Source organism: Diorhabda sublineata, chromosome 1 (assembly GCF_026230105.1).
Source record: "Diorhabda sublineata isolate icDioSubl1.1 chromosome 1, icDioSubl1.1, whole genome shotgun sequence".
Taxonomy (NCBI): Eukaryota; Metazoa; Arthropoda; class Insecta; order Coleoptera; family Chrysomelidae; genus Diorhabda; species Diorhabda sublineata.
This window is the reverse complement of record NC_079474.1, coordinates 14,634,541-14,658,162: the sequence shown is the minus strand read 5'-3', so window position 1 is coordinate 14,658,162 and position 23,622 is coordinate 14,634,541. Positions and strand designations below refer to the sequence as shown.

Genomic DNA, 23,622 nt, shown 5'->3' with positions numbered 1-23,622 from the left:
TCGTTTGAAATAAAATGGATAATTTACTATTTAATTGCCATATTTAAAGAGAGTATTTCAAAAGAGGTTAATATTACTGTAAAATAAAGAAATTGCTATTTTTCACTTTACACTTTACACTTTACACTTTACACTTTACACTTTACACTTTACACTTTACACTTTACACTTTACACTTTACACTTTACACTTTACACTTTACACTTTACACTTTACACTTTACACTTTACACTTTACACTTTACACTTTACACTTTACACTTTACACTTTACACTTTACACTTTACACTTTACACTTTACACTTTACACTACAACTTCACCAACACTCAATATTATACTGAGTGACGCTCGTTTCGCAAACCACGTTACAACCTACTGAAAACCTTGTATACGAGTGAGGTTATGAGTCAAACAAATTGATTGTTGGTAGTGGTCTTAAGTTACCAGTTCTACATGGAAAAAAGTTGTAAGAGGTAGTAAAATGCTCCTTCTTTTCTATCTAAATCGTCGAAGAAAAAATATGTTATACTATACCTATAAATTGTTGGTCGAAGGAGTTGTTTAAAACATCCTTTCAAAGGGATTAGACTATATATATATATATATATATTCGTGTTTCTATATCGTTCTATATCGTTAGGGAATGCAGTTATAGTGGAAAATTCTACTAGAAAAACCGTTCTTATGGATTAGAAAAGGACCTGCCAGAAAGTAAAAATTGTCCTCAAGAGTTTTAACAGCCGAACGATCTTTTTGCCGCTGGATATTGCTATTGACAGGTGCGCCACGAGATTAATTTTGCATATTTTTTTAAATAAACGGTTTTAAATCTTTTTTTTTTTTAATTAGAATACTTTCCCGTTTTCAAAACTGTGTTTGTAAACATATAAGATTGGCCAATTTTGTTGAACTAACTTTTTTGACACGACATATCTTGAGGGACTCAAAGCTGAAGTGGACCAAGTCCATAAATTAGATATAATATACAGCTTATAACACCAGTAGCACCATTTTACTGATAGATGGCGATTAAACCACTACTGCAGTGACAATTTATTAAAAGTGTTCAATGCCGTAGAATACTAAGTTAACTAAGTTCATTAGTTCTATTTGGACAATATTCCCGCATGCCTTATCGCCAGGATTTTAATTGTTTTGACTTTTTATTGCTTACTTTTTAATGATTTTTAAGTGTTGATATGAATTCTGACGGTAAGTTAGGATAATAACAATGATATTGAGATATTATGTTCTACAATAATATTGGAAATTCTCGAAAAATGATATATTTTAAGGTTATAATTACCGACTTCTAAAATAAGCATGTTTAGAATCATTTACGTAATTAAACAATTAATATTATCTATTTTCAAATTGGGAATCTGAAGACTAACTACCATTAGCTCAGTTAGTACGTTCGAACGATGTAGTGAGATGTCATCCAGCATAAATTCTTATAAAATTCTTTTATATTTGCTTCAGAAAGTCCTGAAAATGACAAACCAGGTAGAAAAAGATCTAGAAACGGAGCCAGCTGGGCTAAAAAGAAACGAAAGCTCTCGAGAAATAGTGCAAAACCTCCAAAACAGCTAAAATATTTGATTCAAATTCTCAAATGTAGAAGAACATGTCTTAGCAGCTTCAAACCGAAAGATTTATCCAAGTTTTTCGAATCGTTTTGGAGTTTAGCTGATTTTAGTAAGCAAAATATATTTCTACGTCAAAATATTGAGAAAGCGATCTAAGGATGGTTCAGGGCGTGAATAGAATTCTACTTTTGTTTACTCGATAAGTATTAAAGTAAACGATAAAACTGTATGCAAAAAGTTTTTCCTTAATACACTACAAATTAGTTGGGGACGGCTGTATCGTTGTTTGATTGAAGAAGAGGTTTTTGCAGTCATAGCCTCCCGGGGAAAGAATGTCCCAACAAATGATTCTGATGTTGTTGTACACATAAAATCATTTCCATCTTATCAGAGGATAACGAAAATAAAACGATACTAAAGGAAAATGTACGATCTTTATGTTAAAAAATGTTCTCAGGAAAATAAATAGCCAGTAAAAGAAAAATATTATTACAAGGTTTTCTCAACAACATTCAATTTTCACTTTAAAGTTCCCAGAAAAAATACCTCTCGCCAATGCGATGAATTATTACTTGAGATGCGTGCTGAAATGCAAGATGAAACGAGAAAAGAACTTGAGTTGCGAAAAAAACTTCATTTAACTCGTGCTGAGAAGTGTTCTTAAGACCGATCAACAGAAGACTTCTGACGATTTTTACGTCTGCACATTTGACATCCAAAAAGCGCTTCCGTTTCCCAAACTTTCGACATCTCTTGCCTACTACAAAAGGAATTTATGTATGTTTGGGACGAAACCGAGGATGGTAGAGGTTCTTAAGATGTAGCTTCGTATATCTGCAAGCATCTTAAAGAAAACGCCTCTAACCATAAGAATATAATTTTGTTCTCATATTCTGGTGAGAATGCTACTGCAAAAGTATCATTTGCGCTTAGTTGCTACATTAGAAATTTCGAAGATGACAATAATATCGAAAAAAATAACAGAGTGGAAGAAAACGAAGAGTTTGGAAGGGAGACCATACCTCAACCTGGACCTTTAGTTGTCAATCGAAGAAAAGCATATCGCAGATTTCTGGTTGACATAAATTTGAATCAAAACGACACAGTGGGTGAAAATGATCGTCATGGTATCTGCAAACATCTTAAAGATAACCATAGGAATATAATTTCGTTCTCAGATTCTTGCACTGTTCAGAATCTCATGCTCCTTAAACTTGTCCAGGATGCTTCAATGGCTGCGAAGACGATTGACCTGAAATTTTTAGTTTCTGGGCATTCGTTTCTTCCTATCGACAAGTGAAAAACGTCAAAACACTTTCGTTTCAGAAGATTGGTTTGACGTTATAAAGAATGCAAAAAGAAAGGAGCCTCGTTTCAACTCGATTCATATACAACGGAATGAATTTTTAAGTACATCGGCATTAGAGGAAGCTATTACAAATAGAAAAAAGGAATCAGATAACTAAAGATTCGTTGGCTTCGCTTTCAAAAAGACGTTAAAAAAACTAGTGGTGCAGGAAGAAAAAAAATTACATCTTCGAATCTCGTCAACCAAAACTGTCTTTACATTACATGGCGACCTGTAACTACTGCCAAAAAGGCAGATATGATTGATCTTATATTCCACCTGTACACCACGGTTATTTCAAAAACTTACCTCAATTTTACTTTTAAACAATTAAACATGTTGTCTATTAATTTATACATTTTACAAAATGTCCACTGGAAAAGTGAACCAAGTTCAGTATAATGATAAAAAATTATATGGATTAGGTGTAAAAAATATTTTTATCAGTTAAGAACTAGTATTAATGTTCAAGTTAAAGTTTGGAAATGAATTTCTAATGTAGTATGAAAAATTATATAAAACTTCGTATACATCATTTACAAAAAACTTCAACTGCTGTTTTCCCAAAATCACATTTCATGGGCATGGTTCACTACAGCTTTGGACCCCTCAAATAATACTCAATTCATCAGGCACATGGTGTACAGTACTCCGTCAGTCTCCCAAAATAAGTTTTCTTCATACCTCGGTCGAAAATTGTAGGGACGAATTACACTACAAGGGAAAAAAGTGGAATGTTTGGCTTCGACTCGGAAATCGAAGGAATATTCAATTTTCATCCCTTGTAGTGTATTTTTTACAGCGGTGACCTTCTCATCGGTAACTTTTGTTCTAAAACGCTCCGCATGTGGCAGGTTTACCCTAAACACTCTATTATGGCTCTAAGTACACTAAAAACCAGTTTTACATCCAATACAGCCACTCGACACTAAATTTTTCACGCTTTAATTTTATATTTGAACCACCCTTTTATAATTATTAAACAACTTTTTGTTCTACGATTTTTAATAGTTTATTGGAAAATTAATGACAATTTAGTAAATCATCTAATATGTTTACAGTAAATCATTCAAGCATTCGATTGAAATGATAGTTATTTTATTACAACGTTAATTTAATACTCAGAATCGTTTTTGAATATTTCTGTCGAAACCAGACATTTGAAATCTTAAATCGCGTGTAAATTTTTTGTGAAATTGGGCAAAAAATACTAAATTAGTGGGATTGAATAGGTCAAAGCGATGAATGAAAGCTATTATTATAAAATTATTCAGTTTATTAATATTTGTATATCGAATTTTCAGTAACACCAATGCTTTATCGTTGTACGATTGTCTGGGAATTGATATTAAGCTATAAATTAGTTCTTATTGATATAACGTCTGAGAACCGTTTATATCTAAGTGCTATAACATAAGCTTCATCAACAGCAACCAGTCGAAAATCTAGATAAACCACATCATGATCAACCGTACAATATTACTTCTTGAGGACGGTCGATGCGTAACTTTCCCTGATGATGTCGCCTAAAATAATTTACAAATTAGCACCCCATTCGGTGAAAAAATTTACCTATACGCGATCGGAAAGCATTATCTGATAATTGGTCAGTTCATATAAAAAGGAAACGTCAGTTGAGCTGAAGTCGACTCTGAAAACGGAAACAGAAATTAAAGAAAGTAAATAATTATCATTCTAAGATAAACACTGTACATTTAATAACAATAATTAAAGGTATTACATCAATTTGTGGTTAAACAATATAAATATAAAATAAATTAAGAAAATGTTATAAACATAATTCGACGATTTTTCGTGAAGATCCATTATTATCAAGATGCGTTTTACATTATTTTGTGTATTGTGGACATTTTGCAATGCTTTGGTAAGTATTTCTATATATAATTAAGACTTTTTTAGATATATCAATGGTTTTAAAAAATAATTTATATATTTTTAGAGCAGTTTAAAACGCTTAGTCTAAATATACTTGAATTAACAAAATCTCTTTGTCTTGATGACATTTCTAAATCAAAGTTTAACCAGAAGCATATCTTTGCAAGTATAAGGTTTCGAGTTAAAGAAAACGATAACAGTACAAACATTTATTGTGTATTTATAATAATAACCTTATTCTTGCAAGGAAGTTCTCGAAGTAAAAAGCTGATGCGGTAAGCTCCAACGTATCTTCGAAGGTTTGTTAATTTCCGGTATTTCTTTTTCATCGGTGTTATTTGAATACATTCTTGCGATCACTTATAATTTTGAGATAAGCTGCAGGGAAAATAATAAAAAAAACGTACATCGAGTCACTGAAGTAGTAATTTTTTTTTAAATAGATTTCAATTTAATTGAACGAAGTGATCCCCATCTGAACTTGCCCTATCAAAAATTTGTTCAATTTTAGTTATCTTTCAGAAAGAAGAACGTGTTCACACGTGTTCAAGTCCGCTGATTACGGGGGTCGTTCTATACATGCGTGTTTAAACTTGATATATCCTAAACCGATGACGCGTTCACTATAAACACAGGTGGCACGTTTCGGGGGCGGCAAATCCTGCGACTCATAACAAGATTCAATTCATTAATATTATACCCACCCCACTTTAGGTGAAAAATGCTATCGCTTGGGACAATTAAGACCGAGAGGCGTTAACACCTGTAGATTCGGAAAAATCAATCAAAATCAATCGATATTAATCGTGAATTGGTATAAAAAAGCTTCAGTAGAATTTTTGTATAGATTTGATGTAGTACAATTCGGCTAAGTATTTTCCTTTAATTTAATCATTAAAAATTCATAATAATTTCATAGGCTAGCATAAATAAATATTTTTTTGATAAAATTTGATTTTATTCGAGGTTTGAGAGCAGGAAAAAGTTACTAGGTGCCAGATCTATAGAATACGGTGGATGTTGAAGCAATTCGAAGCCATTCGAAGCATTGGTTTCTAACAAGGTCTTGAGATAGCTTCTTTTTCTTATTTAAATGGGTCCGTTACTTTGCGATTTCTTCCTTTCTAAGATTGATCATATCAGGAACATACCACCAGTCATTTTTTACATCTTTCCACGCTTTGGAGTCGTTTCATCACGTGTAGTCCGCTCGATTGGACTCTGGTGTGAAAGGATAGAGCCGAATTTAGTCCATTTTCACATTTCGACTAGAAAATTCGGATTTATTACTATTGAACAACGCCAATCAATATCAAAAAACATAAATTCTTTGTTGTTTTTGATCTATTCTGAGCCCGCAAGTCCAAATATTCATTCACACATACGTTTCTTTGATATCTTTAGGATCTCAGCTTTGTTAAGTCGAGCTTCGGCTTCAATGGTTTTATTTTTTCCAAAAACCAATGTTCAATTTAGACACGAAATCCCTTTATATTTTTTCAAATTGCTGTAAGTCACAAACTGATGTAGCGCCATCTATGAATCAGTTTACGAACTTTTAAGGTCACCTAATAATATGTTGATTTCAGCCATCTCCAGATATGACGGAAAATTTAGAACAAGTACACAAATCGCACGCGGATTGCGGCAAAGAATCCGGCTTAACACAAAGGAAATATTTAGAGGATTTGTATGCGGGATCTACCGAACAACCAATAAAAGTTCATTCGGTATGTATGTTGAAAAAAACAGGATTATTTGGTGAAGACAAAAAATTTAGCGGTAGAGATTATGCTAAACCATTCTTTGGATTATTTTTCTCTGACGATGAAGTCGAAGATATAATAAATACATGTTTAACCAGTGATGAACTTAACGAAACTAACGCTTCACAAATAGTCAAATGTATAGCGTCGCATTTCGAAAAAATTGATGAGTATTGAACTAAGACGAAATAATAACCAGAGAAAATGAGAATATATAATTAGAAAAAATACTACTTGCGCAATAGATATTAGAAAGTAGAAAATTCTATTTGTAATCTGTTAAATAAAATATATATTTCGTGTTTTTCTTCAATAAATATTTCGAGGAATATTTAAACCTACAACCTATGAAATTAACCTTCACATTGACGCCATTAAACACAATCTAAATACATTCTATCTAGTTCTATTGATAGTGGAAATACATACTTAACTGATGACACGATAAGTTCTACGGAAATTTCAAAAAAATAGAAAACTTCCTAGCAATACAAATTTTTTGTGAATGTGTCGTATTTTTTTCTCAATTTACTACAAGCTAGTTTGGTTGTTGAATAAGCTAAGTAAGAAGAAATAGTAAATAAAGGAAAATAAAGACTTACTAAAATAAAGGTTTATAAACATTTTGTAAGACTTAAAACTTTATATGGAATGCGTTATTGGATACTAGAGAAAATACTAGAAATGAAATAAGTGAAGATACTATAAACAATAAAGATTGAATGTACCAACTTAATTGAAAATATTTCACGAATATTAAAAAGAATCTTGTTAGGATATCGTCAACTCAAGACTTCGCTAGACTTAGCAGATGATGCAATGTGCTACGTAGAGGAACTAACCTCTATCTATAGATCTTCTAGGTCGCAGTAAAAATAACATATTCAGCTATACATTCACCCACATAGTACATACATTTTTGGGTTGTTTTGATTACAAATTAGTAGAATTATTTGGAAAAATCTAATGGTGTAAGTAAACTTTTCTAAAGTAGCGAGTTTTGTCTTGTGTAGTGAATCGTTTTCATTAGATTTCATTCTAAAACGAGGAAAATAGTGTTAAGAAAAGGAATAAAGAGATTCGGAATAAGATAAACATTAGATAGATACAGAACAATCTATCTGGTGATGCTACATACATTATTTGTGACTCAAAACTCAATATTAATATTGCCGTTATCCAACATGATATTGACGTTGACGTTTTTTATTCTACAGAGACAATTAAACTTTTTGGTACAAACATAAGACTAATAATCATAAAATAAGAATTTATACGTTCATTATTTAATAGAATCTGTGCCTTATCATCGAATAGAAGTGAGATGAAGATTAAATAAATATTCCAGCATATGAAATAGTTATGTGCCACGATTGTTTAATTCTGATCCAAAGCTCGCCCGAAATTGAAATCGAAACGATTACTTACATATTTTCGATCGATATGCCTAACTTAACCAACAAAACAATACAATATTTTGTATAATTTTAATGATTATTCAGCAAAGAGAAAACAATAACTGATCAATATTATCTTGCTGCCGAGGAAATGAGTGCCGCATTTGTTGAAGAAAAGAATTTTGTTTTGAAAAAATAAAACCAAAATATACTTAAATAACACTGCTTGGGTATACAACAAATTGTGTCGATATTGCCCATGGTTTTTTATGTTGATTTTTTCAGTTTTATCCGTATGGAGAACCGTAATGTCTTGGAGATATTATAGAGCATCAGGAAGAGAATTACTCTCTGCATTCCTCGTAGTTCAGATCTAATATTTTCAAGATTTTACGTTTTACCGAACTTTTATAGTCATTAGTTTATTTGTCATGATTAAAACGCTTTTCCATGTTTCAAGTTTCGATGGTTTGCAAAAACTGAATGAAAATCGTCCTGAAAACTTTTGTTTCAAATAAATGAACAATTTTTAGATTGAACAAGTAAAGTTTAATCCATTAATATTGTCGTTCAAGTTGAGTGAACGCACTTATTGATTTCAAGTTGAAATACATCTTGAAAACGCGTCTGCAACTTTCAAGCAGCGGCGATTTTTTAAATAAGAAAATAAAAAAATTAAAATATGCAAATTATTTAGTCGAAACGTTGAAAATATGTAATAAAACATTTCACTTTAAAGTAAAACAGACATAAACTGAATATAAATATGTTGCTATCAAACAAAGCCATCAATAGATATCAAATGATTTGTAGTCATGTTATTTTTTGAGATTGAAAAAAATGTAGTTATAAAAACAAATAAAAGCTGAAACACCATGTGCATTTCTCTGTATTTTTAATGGTGCTAAAACGAATTTTTGCAATTTTCAAAAAAATAGAACATATCGACAGATTTATAAATTATACTTACTATTTCATTGCACGTAGAGCAGTGCACCATCATCATACGTAGTTCTTTGTATGGCTTGACCCACACTGAAGCAGAACTGCTTTTGGGCATTTTATCAATAAAAAATAATAAAACAATACACAACAAATCAAAAATTAATGTTATCTCTTCGAAAGCACAAAATAAATAAAAGCTGACACAAATTGATCTACACCGTATGCTGATTGCTCAACAGAACTCAGGGTTAATGCTGGTTGTCGACCAAAAGCTAAGCTATTTCCCAATTAATCGAAGCGAGCTGAACCAACGGAAGGAAATCTAGAAATAAGTTGGGTGTCCACCTAAAACTATTATAATCAGTAAAAAAAATACGAAATCCAAGATTTATGCCAAGCAAATAAATTCAACGTAGACCAGAAAGTGAGAAAATTTGTTACATTATTTTGGAAATCAGCTGCTGTCAATTATCGCTTTGAATATTATTAAACAAGACACTAAGTTATTACTCCAGTTGACAATTTGTTAGAGGTAATGGATAAAAAAATCGTTATTATCAGTATATTTATTTATTATAGTTACTTTGTAATATAATTATATTATTTAAATCACAAGAATTCAATAAATAAACTTCCTGAAAGGGAAGATGATTTGGACTAATAGTCTTGCGAATATTGATAATTTTAATAATTAATTTTATGCTTTAATATGGTTTATTCAATATTTTAATAAATATAAAATTAACTTAATGTTTGTTATTGTTGGGTCCATGAAATTTTTCACTAACTAACTTAGTTTAGCTCTTGATCAACAACCCGCATAAGGGTGGTTTAAAACGACTTATTTCGAATTTCAAACTGGGAATACATTTTTTATGAATTGTTTGTACAATATGCTATCTTTCAAATATGCGCGCTTTGCATATTTGGCATTTTTTAATAATAAAAAAATGAAATTTTTGATCTTGAATTGCATTCCAAAATACATACGTACGAGTTTCCAATATCTTCATCGATTGATTATTTATTGTAATAATAAAGCTGAAATTTGATTGTCCAAAAAGATTGTATTATATAATATTGGTTGGGGATCATGAAAATTATTTAGAATATTCTAACAGAAACTGTTTTCACATTTTGACATATTTATAGAACGGAATAAGTCTTCACTTAACTGTTTAACATTTATAATAATATTTACATTTTGGTCTATATCACAACGTTTTCCACTGGAAATACACACTTTTAATTTATTATAAAACACTGTTCAGTTGTACCGTATTTCCATAAATCACAGTTAATCTATTACCGAATCACTGATATCAATTTCATCGAAATTGCCAAAAGAATGAATCGACCTCTGGCGGGTACTGCTTCTGAAACAATAAAAAAGTTATTAACGTAAATAGAACCAAAGAATACATATTTAGAGATTTGAAATTCGGCTGCCGATTCACCGTTTTCTACAAATTTTGACGCAGATAATCTACTTTGGAACGAGATGTGGGAAGTGTCCAAAATCTAGCAACGAAACAAGAAAAATTTTCATTTTTTTCTTTTCATCAAAGTCTTTTATGTCTTGATGAAAATCTCTCTCCTTAGAATGTAAATTTAAAACTACGAAGATAAATGTCTTGATTTTTTTTCTTCAAATGTCGTCGCTTTATAAAATATCTTCACCTTATCAAGCAGACACGTAATATTATCCTCTTCTTTTTTTACCTTTTCAAAAGATAGTTGACCACTTTTCCCAAAAAACCGTCTTTTGATTTTTCGCGGCAGATTCGCTTAAACTGCGTCAATAAGGCCTGGAAAATGTTCATTCAAATGGGTTTTTGATCCAGAGTGAGCGGACGTGGCACCAATGGACGGATACCTTTGAGTTTTCAAATTGATGTGTTCAAATAGCCTCTACCATCTTCCTAACCTTCACCTAACGGTAATCCATTACCATTTGGTGATCTTGTGATTAATAATGGTGCAAATAATGGTGCAGAACATCCGTACACAGTGTTTAATTCCATTTTCAGAAAAATCTTCACATCGACTCATGGGATTAGATACATGTCAGAAAACTTTATGGATTTTTTATCTAGCTCTATATCAAACGTATCAAAGTAGTGTACTGTTTGTTTGCTTAAATAAGGGAGGAACTATCAATAATGAACATGCTAGAGGATAATTTAAAAATACCTGAACTTTCATCCCTTGTTCCTAGAACTGAGGAAGGTCTGGGTCGAGGTCGATCTTCATCGAATATCAAACTCTTTTCTTTTCTGTATAAATGAAATACATTTGCGATGCAAGAAAGTTGGGCTTTTCCACCATAAAAATTGTTCTCGTCGACCCCTAGATCTATACCGGAAATCGTCACCAATGGAACTCTTCTACTCTGATAGGTACTAGTAACCTTCATATTGTAATCGTGGGGCTGAACGCGTTGTTGATAGCTACTATTAACCTGTAGAAAATACGCATACCTATAACTTTAAATTACGAAGAATACATTTAACAAATTGAACTCAAATGCACTAAGAAACGTGACGCCATAGAAAATGTTGGTAGGAATGATCGGATGAGGGTTGATTCAATATTGCATCAAGTTCACTCAAAATATTGGCACGTCATTTGAAAATGGAGGACATTAAATTATTCACGCAGACATTCATAACCGTTAACATTAAAAAGGAATTAATCATTGACATAATTTTCCGCTGGATTTCAAATAAAACATTGAGGTTTAAAACCTCCGTTTTATATGAAAAGTAACTAATTCAAATTTTCGCTTACTACGATAATTTATCGATTTTTAGGTAGTTATTCATATTTGGCCAGCTCTAATTAGTACCCCTAATGTTGTCTAGAGTTTAATGTAATTTTGTTCATTGATATTTTCTTTGATGCAAATTTTTAGGAGTAGTGTTAATAAAACTAAAATGTTTAAGAGCCAGTATATTATTTTATATCAAGCCTATACTGAATAAATTGAAAAAGGACCTACGCGCATCTCCTACTAAATCAGAGGGGGTATTGAAAACCAGAGAAATACGACATGGATCCACGGGGTGAGATTGTCCAAAACTAAATAATAATTATCAAGAGAAAACAACTTTCTCAGCGACTTTCCGAACTATCTAGTCTTTGAGGACGATTTGAATTCAATAATATATAAGTTGAGTGTGTAATTTTGCGCAATATGGAAGTTGTTTTTACAGTTTTTTTTTCTTTTCAATCTTCTAATTTTGTTGTATCGATTGGCCTACATTAAAGTCGATTGTCAATCGATATTCATTGATGTCTTCATGTCTATTGGCATCGATTGATGTCAACTGATGTCCAGTGAATTCGGTTGAACTAGATTGCCAATTGATTTTGATTGATGTCCATTGAATTCGGTCAAAGCCTATTGTCGATTGACGTCTTTTGATGTCAATTGATGTCCATTGATTTCGATTGATGTCGATTGATATTAATTGAATTCGGATGATGTCTATTGTTAAGTGATAATGATTGATGTCTTTTAATGTATATTGACGAAATCGATGTATATTGTTGCCGATTTATGTCGATTACTGTAGATTGGATTCGATTGAATTGATGTTGGTTGATATGGATTTATTACCATTGAATTTCATTGATCTCGATCGACGTACATTGAAGTCGATTAATATTGATTAACAATGGCATCGATTGATGTCAACTGATGTCCAGTGAATTCGGTTGAACTAGATTGCCAATTGATTTTGATTGATGTCCATTGAATTCGGTCAAAGCCTATTGTCGATTGACGTCTTTTGATGTCAATTGATGTCCATTGATTTCGATTGATGTCGATTGATATTAATTGAATTCGAATGATGTCTATTGTTAAGTGATAATGATTGATGTCTTTCAATGTATATTGACGAAATCGATGTATATTGTTGCCGATTTATGTCGATTAATGTAGATTGGATTCGATTGAATTGATGTTGATTAATATCGATTTATTACCATTGAATTTCATTATGCTCGATCGACGTACATTGAAGTCGATTAATATTGATTAACAATGGCATCGATTGATGTCAACTGATGTCCAGTGAATTCGATTGATGTCTATTGTCAATTGATTTTGATTGATGTCCATTGAATTCGGTCAAAGCCTATTGTCGATTGACGTCTTTTGATGTCAATTGATGTCCATTGATTTCGATTGATGTCGATTAATATTAATTGAATTCGAATGATGTCTATTGTCAAGTGATAATGATTGATGTCTTTCAATGTATATTGACGAAATCGATGTCTATAGTTGCCGATTTATGTCGATTAATGTACATTGGATTCGATTGAATTGATGTTGATCGATGTCTTTTGATGCCGATTGATATCCATTGAATTCGATTGACGCCTATTGTCAATTGATGTTGATTAATCTCGTGATTGACGTACATTGAAGTTAATTGTAGACGATTGTCAATCGATGTTGATTGATATCTTGACGTATATCGACGTCAATTGATATATATTGTTGTTGATTGATGTAGAATAAAATTTTAAGGTTTTTAATTATGTAGTTTTTTAAATCACACCCAAATTTCTCTACAATCAAAAGTTCTAAGCAACAGTAAGACAGATATTAATCGATGACATTAAAACCAAACGAATAATCTGGTATGGTCATGTTCAAAAAATGTCAATCAAGCTCTAAAGTGGATACCAGAAAAAGAAGAAGAAGAGGAAGACCATAAAGAAGCTGAAGAGAAGGTATAGATAAGACCTATGGTAGGATAGAGGTAGATGCTAGTGAGAAGTTTTTTTTTCATAAATTCAAATACAACTTTAATTTGATTTTGTATTAATTGTTTTTAGTGGTTGTGCTTTTTTTTAAATGAACTTTTTTATTATAGAATCCCTTGCTTTTGTTTACATTTTTTCATGTAAATATGCCTCTTTTGTTTATTTTTCACATGTTGCTTAATGAAAAATGTTCCCTTGTTCAATTTCATTAACAATAGAAACTTTCATTATATTGATTAAAATTTGATAAAACATTATTATCGATCTCGTATACAGGGAGCGTTAGAAAATTTTGGACCGCAAAGCAAATGGTTTTAATTTGAAAGAAGTGGTAGAGAGAAGATTCACTTGATCAAAATTACAATTAAAAAAAATGTGTAATCAACCAACACAAATGAGGGTTACTGCTTCAAAAATCACTTTTCAGATAGAAGTTTATTGAAAGAGTTATTTGTGTATGTAGAATTAACACGAAACTGTTTCTTCTTGATTACAGCAAGAGTTTCATTTTGATTCATTTTCAAATTTCTCTGAAGGAATTTTTAAATTTTTTTTTATATATTTCCCCACCATTTTTCATTTTTTCAATTTACTAAAATTTTCTTTTTTGAATTATGCAGTTTAACCCCCTCACCTCCGATCACCATGAAATTTTAATATATTTTACAGTTTTTCACGCTAAACAAGAATATGTAAATGCTGGAAATCATTTTCACATAGTTTTTTAGGGTTGAAAAATATAAATAGTAGTATGATAATTATACTTTACGAATGTCTGATGCAAAAGGAAGTTGAAAGTAGGGCCCGAGGGAGGGTTCCTAACCTAACCTAACCTAACCTAACCTAACCTAACCTAACCTAACCTAACCTAACCTAACCTAACCTAACCTAACCTAACCTAACCTAACCTAACCTAATCTAACCTAACCTAACCTTTCTCTGTTTCTGAGCTAGGTTAGGTTAAGTTAGGTTAGGAACATACCCACCCCCCTACTTATCATATCCTTTTGCATCAGACATTTGTAAGGGGGTTAAACTGGATAATTACCAACTTTTTCTTATTAAGAAATGACTTTTTCATCATTAAAATATTCAGTATTTGACCAGTTAATTTTCGAACAACTGCAACAACTCTCAGTTATTGTAATCTCCATTTTAAATGGGTGATAAACTTTGAAATAGTCAATACAGAACGTATCGGACGAGTTACAAATTTTCATACCAATTAACTAATCATCTATAATTCAATTATACATACAATTCTCACCGAGCCTCTACGCTATATCATTAAATGTTTATTACAGCATTATTAAATTTTGATTTATGCTCGTAATTGCATTTGTCATTCGAATTGTTACATACTTGCTAGCGTTGCTGAATTGAAGTGGAGTGTGATTAATTAATGATTTGAATTGATAACCGTATCATATCGTTTGTAACTTTTGGAATTTATATGGGAATGTAGCAAAATTAAACACCAAACTGTACTAACTCTAATATATTCCCAACCTTCGAATACTTATGTAATCATCGCCTGGGAATCGATTAGTTAAGAAACGCGGTGTAATAAATATTTATGCTTAAGATTTTTCGAAACAATAGATTTATTTATCACAAAAAGGTGACGTGAATTTTTTTTCAACTTTATTATTTATTTTTTCTATAATAATAACGAATCACATTATCTTATCCACGGGGAAAAAATTAATAATGCTTACGTTGCTTAGTATAATTGTATAACCTACAATTAGTGACAGACATTTTGTGTTAACGACAATCCTTTTAATTTAATTATGTTGTTAGAATTAATGTATACGTAAAACATGTTTATTTATTTCCATAAATCACTCACTTCGAAACTCTGCCTCGTCAGTTCGCTTCTCTTAAATTCAATTAAAGGTTAATAGTCCGTGACAAATTTTCCTACTTCTTCAGTGAAACAAACAAGTGATACTTTATCGCGCGAAAATAAATGCAGAATTTGCGTGTTACGCATCCAAAAGTAAACAGTTTTCTCTTGAAATAACGTAGAAAAGCCCCAGAGGTATTTTTATCATCTCCAACACCATCCACCAATTTGAGGGTAATGGGTGATGGGTGATGAAATCCCAAAACACAAAACATCTGGACGATATACAGTAAAACTCAATATTTTTCAAAGAAACTGTCCAAATCTTAACTTTACGTTATAGCATTTTATAAATTCGTGAACAAAATTTTTTTTCCGCGTTTTTTTATCGTCAGATGACATTTTGCGAACGTTCAAATCTTATTATTTTGGATTTCGCGTTGGTGATTAGTCCGTTCTATTTCAAAGAGCTACTTAATGGAGAAGGAAGCGAACCCATGGTCGGAGATGACAAATAAATTCTCGCAGATGATACCGAGGACATAACTACACATGCGATATAGAAGTGAGATTCATTAGTAAAATGAAAAACAACAGAGCACCTGGGGAGGACAGGTGAGCGGTTAAAACGCCGTGGAAAACATGATATAAACAATTTGAAAAACTGCGAAAATTCCAGTCAACTGAACTTCTGGCGTGTTGTGTCCAATATACAAGACGGGTGATGAAACTAATTGCAATAGTTGTAGTGGAATCAGGTTTTAATTGCTTGAAATTCGAACTTACTGGTGAATGAGAACCAAAAACTCAAAACAATACAAAATTTTCGCACCTAAACATATAAATTAACTATTTAATATCGATTTTTTGTGCCAATTAAATTCCTCAACATCTTTCCATTTGGAAGAATATTATTTTCACATATTTAAAAAAATAAAGAAGTTAAGGAGGAGTTATTTAAATGAAACTAGGTTTTGAAAACATATATTTCCCGTACAGTTACCGGGGCAAACTCACTCAATCAAATTTCAAGATCTTTTTTTTCTTTGGTCTAATTGCAATGCACTTTGAATCTGCGCGTTGATTGCGATGCAGTTTTTGGTTCTCTGTATTACCACAGCCACCCAATTCACCGGATAAATTGCTTTGCGACTTCTTTCTCTTCCCAAAAATCAAAAACGTTATAATAAGAACACAAATAAAACGAAAAATCCGTACATTTTCAAACAGAAAGCAAAAAATGAAGAGAGGAACTTTCCTTGAAGCAGCTTACACTAGGAGTCATTTGCGAAAATTGAGCAGAAATTCAAAATCGATAAAAAATATGTAATAACATTCTAGAGGAACAAGATGCAGTTCAAAAATAAAAGAAAACCACACCCAATTATACTGAGAAGCAGCAAATTATACAAAAATTAAAATTTAGTCATTTACAATGAGTTTTCTCTCGCTAAAAGTTTGGAAATCATTATCGAATCATTATTTTACTCTTGACGGGAGTGAAACGGCCAATACTAAGATTATTAGTCAGAAAGGGGATGAAGTTCAACTCAAAAGTTTTGATATGGTTGGAGATATCTTTTTCTGGTCGTTCTTCAGCATAAAAAGAGTGTGTTAGATCTAGGTTAATGCAATTCTTAAAGAAAAAGCATCCTGAAGGAAATTTTGTCTTTTGACCATATATGACAATTGCTCATTATGCAGAGGACGTTGTGGGAGCTTCTACAAAGTTTAAAAATGTTTATTTCTGCCTCAACTGCGGCTAATCGAACGTTTTAGGCTAAATTTGAAAAGTATATTCTGAACGTTAGACCAGATTCACAATTCAATGCCACATTTGAAAACAGAAATTAGGAAAGCGAACCGAGTGGGTGGTGATTGTTTCAAGTGATAATAATTAAATTAAAACAAACAGTTTGGGAGGAACATCGAATAATTTTATAATAAATCATTTCCTCGTCATAAAATATCACTCCAAATGAACTAATTTCAATATTAATTAAGCTGCGAATAAGTTATATCTCAACAACACCTGGCTTAGATTTACAATCTATTCTAAACTGACCTCTTGGTATTATGGATCTCTGAGAAGTCATTTATTACGTCTAACGCCCTCGACAAGATATTTATGGTTAAAGTTTTAGGTCCCCGAGGGCCCGAACTACTAATATAACTGCTCTTAGTAAATCTAAATCATCTTAATGATCTTAATAATGGGTGTAATAATGATAGTCACGCTATTTGTCAGTTTTTCCTCGAATTGTTTGGACCGAATTATTAACTAGAATATTATTATGTTTGAGAAATTGTAAATAACTGATAGATAAATATATCATTTACTACATAAACATAATCATTATTATACAAACAGTTCAAAATACTCTAAGATATCATTTTATGACAAAAAAATGTCGAGAGTTACATACGAAGAATTTCTGAAGGACATTTTTAAAACAATACCATTGTATCTAATATCATAAACATGTATCAGCATTTATTCTATTTTTGTATGAAATAACGTAAACATGTATCAGCACTATTTTACTATAAATAAGATGTTTGTAAACAATTCGATGATATTTAATGTTTATAATTAGTTCGATCTTGAGATTAATTGTATTCATATAAATATTCAAAAATAAAGTTTTTTAAAAATATATTTCGAAACCCGAAATATATAATTGGCGCAGTCAGTAGGATTAGTGCGGTCGCGAGTTTACGCAAAGTGCGATAAAGTTCCGGCTAAGTACTCCAGTACCTCAGCACTAGATCTACGTATTCAACGAGGGACAGGACTTCAGACAAGCTGTAAGTGCCAAGTCTCCTTATTATTTTGATTCCTTATTATCCATCCTTATCAAAACTTTGAATAGGGAAGAGATAATTTAATAATTTTAAACATATCATTTTATGAACGATTTTGATAAAGTATTAAATACATTCAGTGAATTAAACTTAAAAGATAATCCAGAATATATAAAAATGGCAACGTCAAATCCAAAAACCCTAAATTGGGATTTATTTAAATTAAAGTTAGAAAATATTAAACCTTATGATGGAAACAAAAATACATTAAATAAATTTATAAATCGATGTGAGAACCTTATAGAGACGTATTCAGTATATAATGATCAAGATATTAATAATCACGTCTTAGAATGCATACAAGAAAAATTGATAGATAAAGCCGAGTTAATGGTGGGAAATAGAATTGAGTTGAATACATGGTTTAAATTAAAAGAAGCCTTGATTCAATGTTTTGCAGATAGGCGTGATTTAGATTGTATTTTACAAGAATTAACGAGAACACGACCATTTAAAAATGAAAATTTAACAGCTTTTGGTAACAGATTGCAATTATTAAAAAGTCAGACTATACAAATTATAAGTAATAATTTAAACTTAGGAGAGATTGATAAAAGATGTCAAATTAATCACTGTGAGAAAACAGCTTTAAACACCTTTATTGCGGGATGTTCAGGCGTTATACGTAACAATATGTACTTAAAAAAGCCTAATTCTCTGGAAGACGCTATGGCTTATGTAGACGAGTTTGAAAATTTCGAAAAACTTTATGGTCAATTTTACGAACCTAAAGTTAAATATAATAATAATAATTCTAATGTTCAAATGAATCCATCAAGAAATAATAGAAACAATCAACATAACAATTATAATTCTTTCTACCGACAACCTAATAATAACAATCATGACAGATATAATAATTATGATAGATATAACAATAACAACTATTATAATGAAAGATACAATAATAATAATAATAACAATAATTTCCCTAGTCAACCAATAAACGTAAATCCAATACCGCAAAGAAGACAAAACTACCCAACGAATGCGCAAGTATTTGGTCCTAGGAAAAATGTTTTCCGCCCGAACCAAATACCTGTAAATCGTTTACCTAGACCTGAACCGATGTCAACGACATCAAGAAATTTTTCTGACAGACCAAGTAGACGCGAAAATTATAATAATAATAATACAAATAATAACAAATATTTTAAATCACGAAATGAACCGAATTTTACTTCTGAAGAACTATATAATAATAATTACAAAAATAAAGAAGAAGAAGAAGAAATAATTGATTTTCACCATTTGTTTGAACGCGACGAAGATAATGATCGAATTGTAAATTTTCGGAAAGAGCCTCGGAAAAAGAATCAAACATAGAAGAAATAAATTTTACTCCTAATGATGCTTTAACATATTTTGAAAATTTTATAGAAATTAACGAATCAGAACCCAGTGAACAAATAATTGAAATAAATTTCACATCTAATAATTCCTCACCAGAAATTAAAAAATTAATAAAAATCAAAGAATCAGAATTAAATCATTGTAAAGAAATAAATGAACAAGTAGAACTAGATCTTAGTAAATTATTTGATAAAGAAGAAAAAGATAGATTAAATGTAACAGAAAAGAATTCAGAAGAAAATATTATAATGGTAGAACAAATGAATAATGATACAAAAGGAGAATTAGAATTATTTGATAAAGTGGAATTAAACAATACAGGATTAGATAAAATAAAAATGAATGAAAAGGATAATGAAATTGAAGTAAAAGAAAATGTAATAGAATTAAACAGAGAAATAAAAGAAATAAATAATGATATGACAAAGGACGAAAAAGATATAAATGATGTTATGAAAATAGATAATGATATATTAGAAAAAGAATGTTATGTTATAAAACCTGAATTAAATACAAATATATTGAATATACAAAATCAAAGTAATATCATTGATAAAAGAGAAATAAATAATGAAAATGACGAAGTTGAGATTAATTATGAAACAATTAACAAAGAATTTGATAAAAATAATAATGAAATAAGTTCAAAATATTTCAATAGAAAATTAAATGCTATATTAAATGAAAAGATAATAGAAGAACAATTTTGGAAAAATAGATATTCGTTGAAATGGTACGCAATTCAAGAAATTATAAAATGGATTTTTATACAAAGACTTTTCTTTCTTTTTTATTATTATGTTATAAGAATAGATAAGATTTAGAATTAATGGATAAAAAATAAGTAAAACATAAAAATTAAATTAGTAAACTTTTAGAAACTTTAATAATAAAAACTTATTATTAATTAGAGTATATATAAGAAATTTAATAATATAATCCATAACTTTGTTTATTCAACTAATGGGAAAAGAAAATAATATAAAAATTCAAAATATAATCAGTATAACACAAATGAATCATTTAAAACAATACCTATAACTTTGAATGAACCCCTTAAAGCTCAACCATTTGAAATAAATCAATACGAAATTCACAATTTTAATTATTCAAAAGAAGATAAAAAACTAATTAACGAAAATTATAATTGGCACGAAACTTATAATTGGTGCAAAAAATAAAATAGATATAAATCAATTAATCAAAACAAACCTATGAGTTCAGAAGACGTAGAAAACTTTATTAATAATTGTGAAATGTGTTAAATGAATAAATATAATATAGACCCTTCAATTAAATTTGATTTGATATGTCAATGTTATTAAGATAGTAAATCTTTCATATTCAACAATAACGAGAAAATGTATCTATTTCTCTTACGGTCAAGCATATTCAATGTCAAGTATGAATGGAACTTCAGTTGTTGATAACATATTAAATTACGTTACTCATCATGGGTTACCTTATAAAATAACAGCTGATTGTGGTTCAGAGTTTAAAAATAATGACCTACAAGATTTTTGCAAATTACACAAAATTGAGTTACATTATACCACGTCTAAAAATAGCAATTCTAATTCACCTGTTGAACGTTTTCATTCCAGTTTAATCGAACATTTTAGGTGCATAAAAGAAAATAATAACGATTTGACTCCCGATCAATTGATAAAACACTCAATATTAGCATATAATAATTCAATTCATTCGGTAACACAATTTACACCATTTGAAATTATTAAAGGCCATATAAATAACCCTGATCCATTCGATTTAGACGATCATTTAATAATATCTAATTACATACAAAATCACAAAGAAACCTCCAAATTATTATATGAAAAAATTAAAAATAGAAATGCTAACATTAAAGAAAAAATAATTAATAAGAGAAATGAAAACAGAAACGATCCCCCATCCTATGAAAACCAAAACATAGCCTACATAAAAACAAAATTTCGAGACAAGAAACTACCTAAATTCAAAAAAGCTGAAATTGTAAAAGATTCTGGTATATTATTAGAAACAAACAAAGGGACATATCATAAAAATATAATTAGAAAACCAAAAAACTAAAACAAAAAATTGTTACAGATAATGAAGCTGACAATAGTATTAACGTTACTATTACTTTACAAGACGACCAAAACAGAAGACATAACAGTTACGAACGTAAATAATTTATTATTACCTATCAATTTGGGAACCAGTAATCTTATACATAGTAAACATACTTTTATATACTATATAGATTTAGAATTCATTCATAAACAAATCAATAATTTAAAACAATATTATTATAACCTAAGAAATAATTTATCTCAAGCGAACGCAACAAATCCTATTTCATACCATAACTTAGCTGAACAATCATTGAGTAGAACAGAAATTTTAATTAACACATTAGATAAAAAATCAGAAAATATTTACCCACATTTAAGATTGAAAAGAGGATTAATAAATGCTGTAGGCAAAATAGATAAATGGCTTTTTGGAACTTTAGATTCGGACGATGAAGAAAGATATAATAACGCTATAAATGTCCTACAACAAAATCAGAAACAAATAATTCACGAAGTTAATTTACAGATATCACTACATAAAAAATTAATTGATCATTATAACAAATCGATTACGACTCTATGGGATAATCAACGGAAACTTTTTGATAATATAGAGAAATTTCACATTTCAATTGAAAACAAAATAATAACTTTAAATAATTTTATAACATTTCAAAGTACAATTTCACAGATTAATCTGGATTGTCAGAGTTTAATTACATTGATTGATAATATTGAAAATGCAATAACGTTTTCTAAATTAAATACAATTCACAGTTCAGTTATATCAAGCCAAGAAATTTTAGAAATGATAAAATATTTAAGTACCATTTATAATGAAGAACAAATACCAAAATTTAGTAATATTTTGACATATTATCTCTTTCTTGGTTCACAAGTAACCTTTTCCAAATCCAAAATAATATTTGCTACCCATGTTCCTATCCTAAAACCTAAAACCTATGAATTTTTCCATTTATACCCCGTAATTCAAAACCATACAATATTTATACCTCCGCAACCTTACTTGGCCAGAAGTCAAAAAGAAGTTACTTTCATCAAAGAAGAATGCCCCGAATTAGAAGGAAAATATTATTGTAAAGAAACTTTCAAATTACAAGATGACTGTACTGTTGAACTTTTAAATGGACATTCCGGTAAAAATTGTGTAATTCGTGAAATTAATCTTCAAGAAACAATATTGGAACAAGTAACAAATGATGAACTTTTAGTGATTCCAAATTTTGAAACTGATGTAATTTCTAAATGTGTATCAGACCGCTATTTTAAAATAATGTATCCATCGCTTATAAAAATTCCAAAAAAATTGTAGTATTCAAGTAGGAAGTGAAATTTTCTCAACTAATGTACAAATTAAAAAAGGGAAATCAATAATACTACCGAAATTAAACTTTAAATTTTTGAATAATGAAATTTATAAATCCCCTAATTTAACTAATATAGATTTTAATAAATTGTATGAAATTAATAACATCGCTAAGAATATAAAACCAATTCATGAAATTTATAATCCACAAAGTCATGTATCGATAGGACTATTTACTGTAATAATAATAATTTGTATAATTTTCATAATATCTTGGATAATTCGAAAATATAAATATAAGTTTGTAAGAAAACATAAAATAGAAGAAATGAAGAAAGAAGACATCGAATTAGAAGAGGAAAGACAACAAAGGATGAAAAATACCTCCGTCATTTTTCATTCTTAGGGATGGAGGAGTTACATACGAAGAATTTCTGAAGGACAT

General features: G+C 30.0%; 2 protein-coding genes across 3 annotated transcripts in view; one reads left to right on the top strand and one right to left on the bottom strand.

The window, feature by feature from the left end:
- Positions 1-4,728: 4,728 nt before the first annotated feature.
- Positions 4,729-6,936, top strand: LOC130445185 (uncharacterized). Its single transcript, XM_056780728.1, has 2 exons — positions 4,729-4,822; positions 6,423-6,936. Exons 1-2 carry the CDS (start codon positions 4,775-4,777, stop codon positions 6,774-6,776), a joined length of 402 nt encoding a protein of 133 aa, XP_056636706.1. The 5' UTR covers positions 4,729-4,774; the 3' UTR covers positions 6,777-6,936.
- Positions 6,937-9,988: 3,052 nt separating this feature from the next.
- Positions 9,989-23,622, bottom strand: part of LOC130444129 (uncharacterized) — a 109,845-nt gene continuing 96,211 nt past the window's right edge. The window contains exons 5-6 of one of the 2 annotated variants that reach the window (XM_056779154.1): positions 11,135-11,402; positions 9,989-10,317 (exon numbers count right to left, since the gene is read on the bottom strand). In XM_056779154.1, the coding sequence (XP_056635132.1) occupies positions 10,247-10,317; positions 11,135-11,402 (339 nt within the window). In that variant the 3' untranslated portion in view covers positions 9,989-10,246. The remainder of the gene's footprint in view (positions 10,318-11,134; positions 11,403-23,622) is intronic. The other variant, XM_056779162.1, reaches the window with a different exon arrangement.

Bases quoted from the DNA above. Each gene is read 5' to 3' on its own strand.
- LOC130445185 (XM_056780728.1), top strand. From the start codon at position 4,775: ATGCGTTTTACATTATTTTGTGTATTGTGGACATTTTGCAATGCTTTG. The intron at 4,823-6,422 runs GTAAGTATTTCT...TGTTGATTTCAG, and splicing joins GGACATTTTGCAATGCTTTG to CCATCTCCAGATATGACGGA.